Source organism: Primulina tabacum, chromosome 14 (genome assembly GCF_025594145.1).
Source record: "Primulina tabacum isolate GXHZ01 chromosome 14, ASM2559414v2, whole genome shotgun sequence".
NCBI classification, from domain to species: Eukaryota; Viridiplantae; Streptophyta; class Magnoliopsida; order Lamiales; family Gesneriaceae; genus Primulina; species Primulina tabacum.
Window position 1 is genome coordinate 30,774,714 of NC_134563.1, and position 13,101 is coordinate 30,787,814.

At 34.4% G+C, this 13,101-nt stretch overlaps 2 protein-coding genes across 2 annotated transcripts; one reads left to right on the forward strand and one right to left on the reverse strand.

Moving 5' to 3' along the window:
• The first annotated feature begins 695 nt into the window (after positions 1-695).
• LOC142525152 (uncharacterized) lies at positions 696-3,528 on the forward strand. Its single transcript, XM_075629326.1, has 6 exons — positions 696-899; positions 1,648-1,775; positions 1,971-2,074; positions 2,192-2,279; positions 2,435-2,496; positions 2,992-3,528. The coding sequence occupies exons 1-6, from the start codon at positions 787-789 to the stop codon at positions 3,142-3,144; spliced, it is 648 nt and encodes a 215-aa protein (XP_075485441.1). The 5' UTR covers positions 696-786; the 3' UTR covers positions 3,145-3,528.
• Positions 3,529-5,661: 2,133 nt separating this feature from the next.
• On the reverse strand, positions 5,662-9,538 carry LOC142524987 (group 2 truncated hemoglobin 3-2). The gene is made up of 4 exons (XM_075629151.1): positions 9,307-9,538; positions 7,049-7,179; positions 6,421-6,565; positions 5,662-5,867 (listed from the first exon to the last, which is right to left on the reverse strand). Exons 1-4 carry the CDS (start codon positions 9,441-9,443, stop codon positions 5,804-5,806), a joined length of 477 nt encoding a protein of 158 aa, XP_075485266.1. The 5' UTR covers positions 9,444-9,538; the 3' UTR covers positions 5,662-5,803.
• Positions 9,539-13,101: the final 3,563 nt, after the last annotated feature.

Here is a 13,101-nt window from a genome sequence, read left to right on the forward strand (position 1 = left end):
CAAACACTCGGTCCTACAATTAGTATCAGAGCCAAGGTCACGGGTTCGATTCTCCTTGATTACAAGGAGTGCAATTATTAGGAGGGAGATTGTTGAGTGCAATAATTGTACCTGCTTGGTAGAGCGATCGAACCGTGGTGCTTGAGCTGCTGTGCAGTTTAAAAGATTTGAGTTGCACCATTACTACTAGTTATAACTTTTAGTAAAGCGTTAAACGCTCGGTCCTACAACACATATTTAGTTTATTTAATTTTTTATAATAGAAAAACATCCCTCTAAAAAATAAATGTTACTATATTAGAATATGTAAATATCTTAGATAAATTATATTTGGTCATTTTAATAGATGCTCAAATTTACCATTACTATTCTTTCAAGATATTTAATTGAGATAAAAAAATTAAATAGTTTACTAAAAAATTTCTCATATTCTCTTCTCATTATCATATCTATTATCTTAACATATAATCAAAAATTATAATTAAAACCAAAATTTAGAAAATAACTTTTAATTTTAAATAATATTTATATGTAATGTATATTTGTGCTCGTTCACTAACAGGAATTACGGATGGATGAAATTAATCAACAAAGACTAAAACAAATTTATATTTAAAAAAATTGTTACATTTCGCAAAAACGGGTCGGGTGAAGGCGCCCGAAAGCCCGATTAACCGCTGGTCAAATAAAACTGCCCGGAGCCATCGAATTACAGGAGGATATGAGAAGCAAGCAGAAGGAAATTGCTTAGGGAGAACTGAAACCCTAATCGAGGGAGAGAAGAAGATGGTGTTCTACTTCAAGGCCCGCCCGGAGTCGGGGGATTACACCATTTTCATGGGTCTCGACAAGCACGAGAACGAGGAGCTCATCAAATACGGTTTCGTCGAAGATATATGGTAATTTCTGTCTGCTTTTTTTTTTTTTTTAAATTATAGTTTTTTTCTCGATCGTTGAATTTAGCTGATTTCGGATGTTTTTTATGATATGATGTAATGAGTTTATGGCGTTAGACAATCTTGAGAGTATGGGTCATTATAGGATCATCAATTTGATTTTGATGAAGAAATCCCACTGATAGGTTAATTGAACCAGTGATGTCAGTAAAATCGTATTGTATTTCTTTATTATTGTTATTATTTGATGCAACATTGGAGGTAGGGGTCTTGATCCTGCCTCCTCTCCCTACTAAAGGAGAGGCTCATGCCATTCCACTTCAGAGGAGGTTGGGTGATTATAATTGTTAACAGGTGTAGTTCCTTTTTCTGTGAAAGATTTTTGGAATAGCTGGTTTTGTGATCGGACCATGTTTTGTGTTTACTTACTGATAGGCCAGCAATATATTTATAAATATCAATTTTCTTTGGGCTTAGCTCATATATCATTTTATAACGCAAGGAATTTTGAGTAAATATAAAATGTATATTTAAAGGATAAGGCATCCTTTAGACGGATCTTTCGAAAATATAGATTGAACACCTGCTGATGACACAGTCGAATGACAAAATTATGATGGGTGTGGGGGTCATCAATTACTATGCCCTTGCTGATTTATAAAGTGATTGCCTGAGACATCACTGATAAACATTTAACACCTATTTGTGAATTATCTATTTTTTCATTCTTGACGGGGATTATATTCTGTAGGTTCCATGTGGATAAAATGTCTTCAGCTCACGTTTATTTGAGATTGCACAAGGGTCAGACTATTGATGACATTTCCGAAGGTGTATTGGAAGATTGTGCCCAACTGGTGAAGGCAAATTCTATCCAGGGCATGTTCTTCTTTTTTGGATTATTCTGTAGCATAACATTTCATTTCTAAAATTTTCATGGTTTCTTTTTGAACTGTTGAATTTTTTTTACTTAATCACATGCTTGAGGTTTATCTTGTCTGATCGATGGACCTTGCATAGTTCTAGTTGGTGGCATTAACAAGCCCTTAAAATTTAAACTTTATTTACTTTCAGGAAACAAAGTGAACAATGTTGATGTTGTTTATACTCCTTGGCAAAATCTTAAGAAAACTGCATCCATGGACGTTGGGCAAGTTGGATTCTACAACCCAAAAATGGTGAGCTCCATTATGCATTTTGTGTTCTTATAATCACTGAAAAGGTTCTAGCTTTTGCAGCGTTCCATCATTTTCTGATTGAGCTTTGAGGTGTAAGTTCATATTTTTCTTGCTCAGGTTCGTACCGTGAGAGTGGAAAAGCGAATAAATGAAATCGTGAACAGGTTAAACAAAACAAAGGTTGAAAGAAAACCTGATTTAAAAGGTGTGTATGCGCCTTTTCGTATTTTCTGTTTGCAAGTGTTATTACCCTCGTATGTTTTCTTATCGGTTCTTTTAGCCATGCCTCTTGAGTATATGGCTTTTCTATTTCACACTTGAGCTTCAGCGATTTTAACTCATGCTTTTATTCATGTTTAGCTGAAAGAGAAGCAGTTAATGCGGCTGAAAGAGCAGAAAGGAAACATCAGCTCAGAGAGAAAGTGAGTTGTGTTATTTATATTCTTTCGTAAGCCTAATTTAATTGAATCATTGTTTGATTTCGGTTCATCATGCATGTTAAAGTGAAAAAAATGATTTTTAGTAATTCCACTTCATTTTACATCTATCAAAAAAAATAGGTATCCTCCTGAGATTCCATGTAAGTTGTAATGGTATGCTAAAATTCATATTGAGGTGTTGATAAAGAAATATGCTGCAAAACCTTTTATGATGTTAGCACTTGATTTATGGGAAGGCTGAGGCTAAAAGATTGCAAGGTCCTAATCACGCTCATTGTATGTGTGAACATTTGTATACTTTTTATGGGTCCATTTCCCCAAATTGTTGTGGTTTGGCTTTAGTAAATGGTTATGGAGCTGGTTCAAATTGATGTATGAGTTGTATTTATTAGCCAGACATTACTTTATCTGTGAAATAATAGAACAACAAAATTCATTTTGTGCATTTACTTCTTGTCGATCCTTTTCTTTTCGCAGAAACGGAAGGAAGAGTTGGAAAAGCTTGAAAAAGACAGGCAGGCTGATTTAAGGAGCTACAAAAATTTGATGGTAGCCGAGAAGATGACGTCTAACAAGGAAATAGCTTCAACCAACAAATCCTTGCAAGAACTGGAAGAAGACTTCATGTGACTGCTAAAAAAGCTTCTAAGTTATTTCAAATTCATCTCCTTGTCCAGAATGAGAAAAATGTGCCGAGGTAATGGAGGTTGACAAGAAAATTGAAAGGAAGAACAATCGGAAGAGGTTGGTGGGTGATTTTTTTTTAGTAATTTTATGTCGTGTCGAAACAAAAATTTTAATTTTAGTCAACTCAGAAATTTGAGTTCTCAACTGTTGAACTGTATTTAATAAAATAGCAAGTAATTGCAGTTAAAGAAAAAGGTATATCTGTTCTGTTGTACGTAAGTTGGTTGTGATTATAGGCATTGTTTCAAGTTTTTATGTCACTTTGTTTCAGATAATTCGGTTTTCAGGAACTTTTATTGCAACTTGTGTTACACCCCACTTGGTCTTGATGTCGAGTGTTCATGTTTGGTAGAACTTACTAGAATTGGCCAAGCTGATATACAGGGGAAATTTGCAAAATAATTTTGGTCAATTATTTATTTAAAAAATGACATCTTCAAGTATATTTTTATTACATTTGAGGAGGTCATTTTCTTAAATAAATAATTGACTAAGATTTAAAAACAAAATAAGCCTGATTTATATGTGTGAGTTGTTGATTCTTAATTTAATTTTTAATTGTATTTTTCTCTATAATTTCTTCTCCATGTATTTTTATTTGTATTTTTCTCTATAATTTCTTCTCCATGTACATATATATGTCCATTTTCTAGTATTAATTGAACCTAGCGAACGTATCTTTGTTATAGATGAAGGGTTGTTATAGATGAAGGGCAGTTTAATGATGGAATTGCACATGTTGCACCCAACTTTCCGGAAAAAAATAATGGATAAATTTGGCTGCAAGAAAGTGTCAGAAAGTATGTGTTCAATCATGGTATAGATATAGGTGGTGCTCTTATGATTCCAAAGCAACGTGTGTGTATATATATATTCGATTTTATAAAAGTCGAAAATTTGATTAAAACTCTCAAATAAAGACATCAAAATATTAATATCCAATTTGTCTTCCACCGTAGACAAATTCACTAAAATTGTTTTCTATTAAAATTGATGTGTAATTTTGTTATTTTTTATGATTACATTTTGATTATCATTTAAATATAAATCAAATGAATTATAAAAAATATCGTAAAAACATGCGATGCGTGTATCGGGATATTAGTATTTGTCAAGTGCAAGATAAGCTAGTTAGCTAGCCAGAAACTCATATATAAGTGAACCATTATTGCCAATCATGACTTGCCCATGTGATAGCCCTTTTCCTCTCGATAAAAGCAAAATCAACCCTCCTAGCAAATATGAATCTCCTTTTCATGCACAGCCACCTCCATCCTTCTTCTCTTCAACAGCAACTATGTCCTTAAACAACTGGAAAACTACACGCAGCAAAAGCATGCGTTTGGGACGAAACGGCATGCAAAGAGAGTACGATTCACATCCCAAATGGCTAATATTCTGGCGAAGAATCACAAAACTAAAGAATCCAACTTCAGACTCCTGTACTGTGCAAAAAACATATGATCACCAAAGTTATATGCAGAACTTCGATGAAGGGCTCGATAGGGCTGAGCCAGACAATCTGTATCGGTCTTTCTCTGCCAGATATGCTGATCCTACGAGACGACCGGGGTAGAAGAAGCTTTTGTTTGTGAAGATGGAAATTTGGCAGGACTTTCACTTCTTTCGGTTGATAAACTTGCCTGCTTTTCATTCATGTACACACAACTACTTTCCCAGCTCTTTCCTAACAATCGGGATGATTCCTTTGGCTACTTACATTGTTAGACATATGTGCATGAGCAGATAAAACAGGAAGGGAGTTGGGCCAGTCCCACGCGTTTTAATGAATTTTTTTTTTAAGTTTTGTGTAATTTTTTGACTAATAATATACTCCAAATACATTAAATCAATCCCTTGAGCATTTCCGTTCAGTCTGAGCAGTCTCACAGTAGCTTGCTCTGTTGTCCAACTACAAGTGTACTGTATCGTCCACATGCAATATTTTGATATCAGTATTTATGCTTAGTTTTCTTGATAAAATGTGTTGGGGTGTAAAAAGAAAAGCCTTTAAAGTGCAACTGCAGGGCCAACCAAACCAATAAGAGATGGTAGGTCATCCTCTGTTGAACCAGACATCCAAACAGAGTTCTGTACTTGCAACCCACTACTAATTTTCAAGAAATGCAAACCAGAGGACAGCCAGCAGTTTGACTCGGTCATAGGTTGATCAAGTTTGGAGGTATATGCAGACACCGATATGTCATAGCAGGACGAAAGGAACCAAATGAGGAAGGCAAGATGGTGCACCCCGACAATAAAATTATAAGGCAATCACAATAGGTGAAAAGCATGGCAGTATCGATGAAGAAACAAACTTCACTTTAGTGCTTAATTTTCCTAATACATATATAAAATTAACCTTTCAATTTGGGTTTATCTTCTCTACCTGCGAAGATGCTAGCATACACTTCATCTAAACACATGTTTTTCACGCTGAATACAAACATAATGAAGAGATAATAATAACGTAAATTTTTATTGCCAAAATTATTTAAATTTTTATGACATGTTCTACTCAAACATCATTGATGTATTCATGAAATTAGTTACCAATTGGGTTTACTCCGAATAGGTAAGAATTTTACGCCGCAGCAGGTTTTCATGCAAATCCTTGTTTTTGATTCTTTAACTCATTCCCAGCCACTAGAAAGAATGCAGTGTGCCTGAGCAGAAGAAAACTGTTGGTTAGAATTTATCAGAAAAGAAAAGGAACCGGACTAACAGGAAGTTGCACCCACAACCCGCTGCTTTACGATTCTGCCAAAAACATAATCTTTTTCACTGGAAACAAACGAACAAAGGCTGTATTTGATTTCATTTCCATTTCACGGAAATTAAAACAAACTGTTTTCACCTGATCTTCGACTTATTTTCCAATAGTAAAATTATACATTCCATAAAACAATTATTTTCCAATTTAAATTTCCGATCATTCCACTATCAATTTTATTATTATATATTATATCCAGTCCACTATCATAACATATTTTAAATTTCAAGATACCGTATATTTTTTTTATTAAATTTCAACTTCATAGACTTGTCTAAAGAAAATAAATGATGCTCACTCTCTTCTGAATTTTCTAAAGTTAACTTTTCAAATTTATTTTTTGAGAACAAATATAACACCTGAAATACCAGAAAAGAATCATCGCCCATTCTCCGGTCTGCATGGAGCCATTATAAAAATAAAAATTCTGGATGATAGACTTGTACCTGAAGAAATTCATCATTTTAATTCTGGAGCTCTCATCAATTTCTGTGGTGCAATCCAATGCTTGTTTCATGTGATCCAGCCACCTCTCAGCAGCTTGGTGGGTGACAGGAAATGGTCGGTGACGGGCAATCAATGCGGGATGTCCTTCCAAAAGCCAAGCAGCAAAGTTTCAAGCCAAGTAAATTGCAAATTTTGCAACTATCGAGAAAAAAAGCACACTCATATGTGTATATGTCGGAGATACCAGAACAAACACAACTTTTTTGGTTGATAAAACTACAATCGCAATGGCCTTTGTTGAATGGACTGAGATATGCAGCAGGAAGTCAATCTAATAACTTGAAACACGAAGGCTGCTAGGCAAAAGTGAGATGTCACAGTGCAGCATATCACCAAAACAGTAGTTATTTGTGCTTTATCCATTCATTGCTCAACAACATAATGATGATCCAATACCTCATCTTGTTCCTTTTAGATAGGAACCATTTACTTAACTCTTAATCATCAACAATAGGTACAGCACATGCAAAAAATAGAACTTCGGAGTCCTGCCTGGAGTTTGGTGGCTTCAATTGTGTCGATAATATAAGATGCTATAGATAAAACAATCAAGGTCTAATTGATTACCTCTTCTTTGGGAAAACAGAGGAGGTCCTCCCATTCTTTGCACGAAGAACTCATATTGATTTTGTATAGCATCTTCCTTTTTGGAGTTTGCAAAAATTGACTTAAACCATTCTTCCTCATCATCATAAACTCTACAACATATAATCTATTAGATTTTTAAATTTTGATAACCAATTCATGGTTTAGGGCACGTGTGATGGGAAAAACGTAAACTAAAGGAAATTACAAAAGCTTAAACAAATATTTCTCGCCAATCAAATTCTAAATCCCAAATACATTCAAAATGTTTCAATTAAAAAAAAATAAGTTCTCATCCGTTCACATTATCATGAACAAGCAATATCAAAATCTGAATCTGAATGAGATAAAGCCACAATAATCACCAATTACCATAACTATATATAGTTCACTCTTCTTTTCTCAAGGCAAGAAAATTCCTGTAATCAAATTTCCGATGACATAGTTCCCTATTTCTTTCTTACTTTCGTCTCCGAATTAGTGTTGCTCCTTTTCCAATTCCTCAACCTATAACAACATAATTGACTTGAATGATTTTCATTCCAATTTTCAGACACTGTTTCTTCAGTTCTAACAATAGTGTCTCTACCATACAACATTGTATTAACAAAATGCTCATACAAAACATAACAAAGCTAAGAAGTAACTGATCCTTGCAAATTTCCACATCAATATTCTTCAAATTCAAAATGATTTTATTTAAGTTATCGAGATGACTTTGCACTGGTGTAACTCCTATAAAACAATTGGTGTATAAACATCATTTCGGATGAAGACTCTTTCTGAAAGATTTAGTTGTATACAAACATTTGAGCTTAAGCCATAACCTAGCAATAACAGTTTCCTCAGTGGCCCAGCGTAGCATCACATTTGCTAAATACAACTTACAAGGAAATTTTTTTTATCATACGACAATCTTGCTGACTTGCTTAAGCTTTCTTATCCTTCAAGCACTTTAAGCAACATTTTCTGAACTAAATGAGCTCACATCTTGACACATGATAGACAATAATTATTCTTCTCATAGGATTTTATAATTTCAAATCTTGCCACCAATGCAGAAGACAGAAAATAGAAAAAAATAACATATCTTTGACACCACTAGTTTCAAAAGTCGAATAAAGTAGACTTATGGTAAGATATAACAGAACAATCAATGACACATGTACCGAGATGATTCGGTGTTTAGCGAGATCCATAGGCACAGACGGCCAAGAAAATGAGCTATAAACCAAAAGAGATCATAAAAATCTTAACTACTATCTCTCAATACTCAAACTCAAAATCTCAAATAGATGCTACATCTCTTGATCAAAAGGTAGGCACACCAAATATAAAAAAGATTCAATGAGAGCAGGTTCGAGAGAAAACAAAAGAGCCACATTAATTGGGAACACTTTTGTGAGACCTAGTAAATGTTCATCATATTTACGTGTGACGAAAAAAATCTAAAAGACATGGAATTTGGGGTCAACTAAATCCCATGATGGGTTGCTGAAAGCCACCACCAAAAATGAGGTAAGGCGGTGACGCGGATCGAAATGGTCAATTTAATCTGTTCGAAAGATTCTTATATATTTAGAACAATTATTCATAACAAAATCATTCTGGGCATCACCCCTTTGCCATTAGGCAGACCGTAGTGTTAAAAATACACGTCGAACGTTAAAACTGATAAATAGTAACTTATAAATTCACGATGTTATAACACATACAAGCTTTTGGAATGATATATCCTTTGAGTTTATAACCTAACATTGTTGTTCTAAAGTTGGCGTAGCGAAAAGGGTTATCATTGTATCAATGTCGTGAAATTATAGCCTGAATTAAGGTAGATAATTCATACACGGAGTATTGAAAGGTATATGAAACCTTTCAAAAGTTTGCCGTCCTGAGACATCGACTTCTCAAGGCGCGGACAATGTTACAAAAATATTCAAATATTAAAACTAATAAAAAGTAGCTTGTAACCCAAAAAAAGTTTAATCATCCAATAAACAAGTCACTTGGATTTATAACCTAAGACATAGTCCTAAAAATAAATCTCAAAAGAAATCTATGTAACTCTTCTAAACAAGAGTCCGCAAATTTGACCACCAGTGCATCGGTTTTTAACCGATACTCGGATCTTGTAAGCCAAAGACTCAAAGGATCTTGTAAGCCAAAGACTCAAAACCCAACAATTTGTAAATTCTACCAACCCCGGAAAGCAAATGTTGAATGGAAGGGGAGAGCGAAACCTGTTGTAGAAATTGGTGGAGAGATTGATGAAGGTCTGGAGGCCAAGCTTCTCGTAAAGATTGGTCTCATCAATGGCGAAGGCATCGTTTGGGTCAACCCCACTCCACTCCGATGCCTTCTCCTGTAAAGACTGCATTTTTTCCCCTTCTTTACTCCACTGCGACCACTGGGATTAGGATATTTATAGCTGCGTATGGTGGTCGCGTGTACTTCACGTTTTGCTTGGTGGAGTCCGTTTTTTTTTTTTTTTAATCATCATTAGTACTTTTTCTTTTTTCTTTTTTCTTTTTTCTTTTTTCCTTTTTTTTATATCAAAATGTTTATAAAATAAAAATCCACTCTCCCGTCCGTGCAAAGGATAGGGAAGTAAATTTTTAATTTGATCTCTCCACGAGACGGATGATTTTTTTTTTTTTTTAATTAATTTAAAAATTTTTTGACGTTCGTTCTTCTTGGCTATCCATATGAAGATATCTCTTAACTATGATACAAAATCTACGAATTGTTTTTCTTCGTTAGATTCGAGGAGAAATTCTTCATCTGCAAAGAAATCATTCACGATTTCTAGTTCTCGTGGTATATATCATAATTTTTGAAATTTAATAGTATGAATTATTTCTTTTAAATTACATGCAACTCGAAAAGATTTTTCATATAACTAATTTGTAATTTTTTTCCGGTCATAAATAGATTTGATGGGAAATTTAAAAATTGGTCACCGATAAAGCATGTTATCAATAACTTTCTAATTATTGATTTATATACCATAATTTTTATTTAAGTATTATTAGATAAATATTTAATGATATTTTTTAATAATATACGTACATTAAATTATTATTGTTATTATATAGTTATTATATATATGTGTGTGTAATTCATTATTAGATAAATATTTTAATGATATTTTTTAATATACGTACATTAAATTATTATTATTATTACTATTATTATATATATGTGTGTGTGATTCATATATATAAATTATATATATAATATTGTGTATATATAATTATCTATACATAAATATTATGAGCTTATAGGTCTGGGTTTTTTGTTATAGCCAAAGGAATGAATTATCGAGTTTTAGGTCTTCTGCTTTCTGTTAAATCAATGAGTATTAGTTTGCTGTTTGTTTATGATTTTTAAAAGATCATTTTTAATATTATATATTATATGTTGATAGTATCATTTTTTAAAAGTATGTCTCTTGTTAAACGGTCTCACGAATCTTTATCTGTGAGATGGATCAACCCTATCGATATTCATAGTAAAAAAGTAATACTGTAATGCCCGAGATTTTGATTCTGTTAATCTGAAATTATTGATTTTGAATTGAGATGATTATAGCCGGGCCATTCGAGACCAGATTGGGCAATGCATAGGAATTATGCAATTTTTGTAAAATGCTGTTGGCGCCCGAGCGGAGGAAAAAGAGCCGCCCGAGCGTCCGTGTTCAACAAAAATAATTTGGGGGCCGAGAGTTTGGCACCCGGGCGGAAGTGTTTGTCCGCCCGAGCGCCCTTGCTTAATGGATGAAAGCCGAGCACGCCGCGCCTGGCCGGAGACTCTTGTCCGCCCGAGCGCCAACCGAAATGAGAGAAGAATGCGACACGTTGCTTGACATGCATGTAGGATATATATATATATATTTGTATTCAGTCATTGAAATTGCAAGAAGGAAGAACGAGCATCCTCCCGAGAAAGCTTCAAGCCATTTGAAAGTGAGATTTGTGATTTACGGAAAATTCAACCGTCTGAATTGTAATCCGACTTCAGTACTGTGTCCTATCGACGCAGGCTTCAACTGGACGTAAGTTTTACTAAGTTTTGGTATGTTTTGAAATTATGATATTGTCAGAATCGGATATGATTCATATATGATGTTCTTGACATGTTAGACATCGTAGAATCGAAGTCAGATTGAGAAACAGATTGATTATGAAATTGTTATGATTTTATGAGTTGATTTGATTGAGATTGATATCAGATTGGTGTTATTATTGATTATGAGTTGGGGTAATTGATATCTGTTGATATGATATTAACGGGGATATTCAGATTGTTCCGTTATGCCGTTGATTTTGAATTAAATCCAGATTGATCAGATTGGTATTGATTTGAGCAGTATATTGATATGGTACTATTGATATTGTTATTGCCAGATTGAGGGTTGACAGACTTTGAATTCCAGACAGGAACGACATCAGAATTGCAATAAAATAAAGGTATAAGTTAATGTGGTACCGGGAGATCGACTCGAGTATGATATACTGGAGTTTCCCTAAATCACATACTTATTGTTATTGTGTTCATTGATTTGATTGATATGCTTGTTCTATTGATTTATAGAAGCATGTATTAGACGAGTATTATACGAGTGATCTTGTGACATAGGTGCCGATAGTGATGGAATCGTCACTGGCACATTGCACGTTGTCACAAGATAGTGAATTGGCGATAGTGCCACAGTCTGTGACGGATAGGTCAAGATACCGGATGTTTGGTTATATCGATTGAATAGAATTGGAGTTTCTTCTATTACTGAATTCGATATAGGAATGCCAACGTCTAAAAACCGGGATCCCTAGACTAGGATTGAGTCTAGTCTGAGCCGTGGAGTCACGAGTCTGATTGACAGTCTTATATTGATTATGTTTTCAGATTTTGATACATATTCCTGATATCTGTTTATGCTTTTATATTGATTATATGATTGCATGTTTCGTTGATTTATACTGGGATATATATCTCACCGGTGTTATCCGGCTGTTGTCGTGTTTGTATGTGTGCATGACAACAGGTGGGACAGGTTCAGGGTCGAGAAGATGAAAAGAGATCGTGATTAGAGTAGAGACCACTGACCATGATTAGAGATAGGGTTTGGACACGTGATATTTAGTTGTTAAACCTTAGTTTGAATGATTGTATATAGTACAAGACTTGTACTTTAATATTGACATGTATATTATAATGTATTCCATTACGTTCCGCATTTAATAATATATTTAAAAAAAATTTAGACCTTGTTTATTATAATTAATTAAATTGTCCCAAATGATGATTAAGAGAATGATTAGCGTCCGGGTCCCACAAATACTCTTAACATAAAAAATAATATTTTATCATTAATGACCCAAATAAGAGATCTGTCTCACAAAATACGACCCGTGAGACCATCCACACAAATTTTTGCCTTTTTTAAATATATGTATTTTCTTTCTAATGGTAATACTTAACATGTTTTTATTTAAATTGTTATTTTATTTGTTGATATATTTAAATGCATGCATGAACATTGTTTCGATAATTTTAGAAATTAGGGGCAATGTTATTGTAAGACCTGGAACAATCAATTATAGTACTAAAGTGGTTAAAATAATTCGTATATCTAGATCTACGACATTATATGTATTGTTTGAAACAGTTCATCGGAAGTTAGATATCGATGGCATGAAATATAGGTTGAACCTTTCAATCAAATATTCGTATATGGATATATCGTGTTTAGTAGAAGCCACGCTAGGACTCAAGCTCGTTTGCTAGGGAAGAGCCCATGCACGATGGGACTCTTCCCAAGCTACCCGAGAGCAACAGCTGGTGCGATGGGTTATGGCTCGGCCATGGTGATCAGGACTGGTCTAGGCTAGGTCACAGAGAGGTCCAGGGTTGGTCCAGAGGGTGAGGGTGAGGGTGGTGGCCTGAGCGAGGAGTCCTTATGGAGTTAGGAGTCATGGGCGCTAGGGTGAAGGACATCGCACAGCTTCTGTTACGGGCAGGAGGATTGCAGCGGG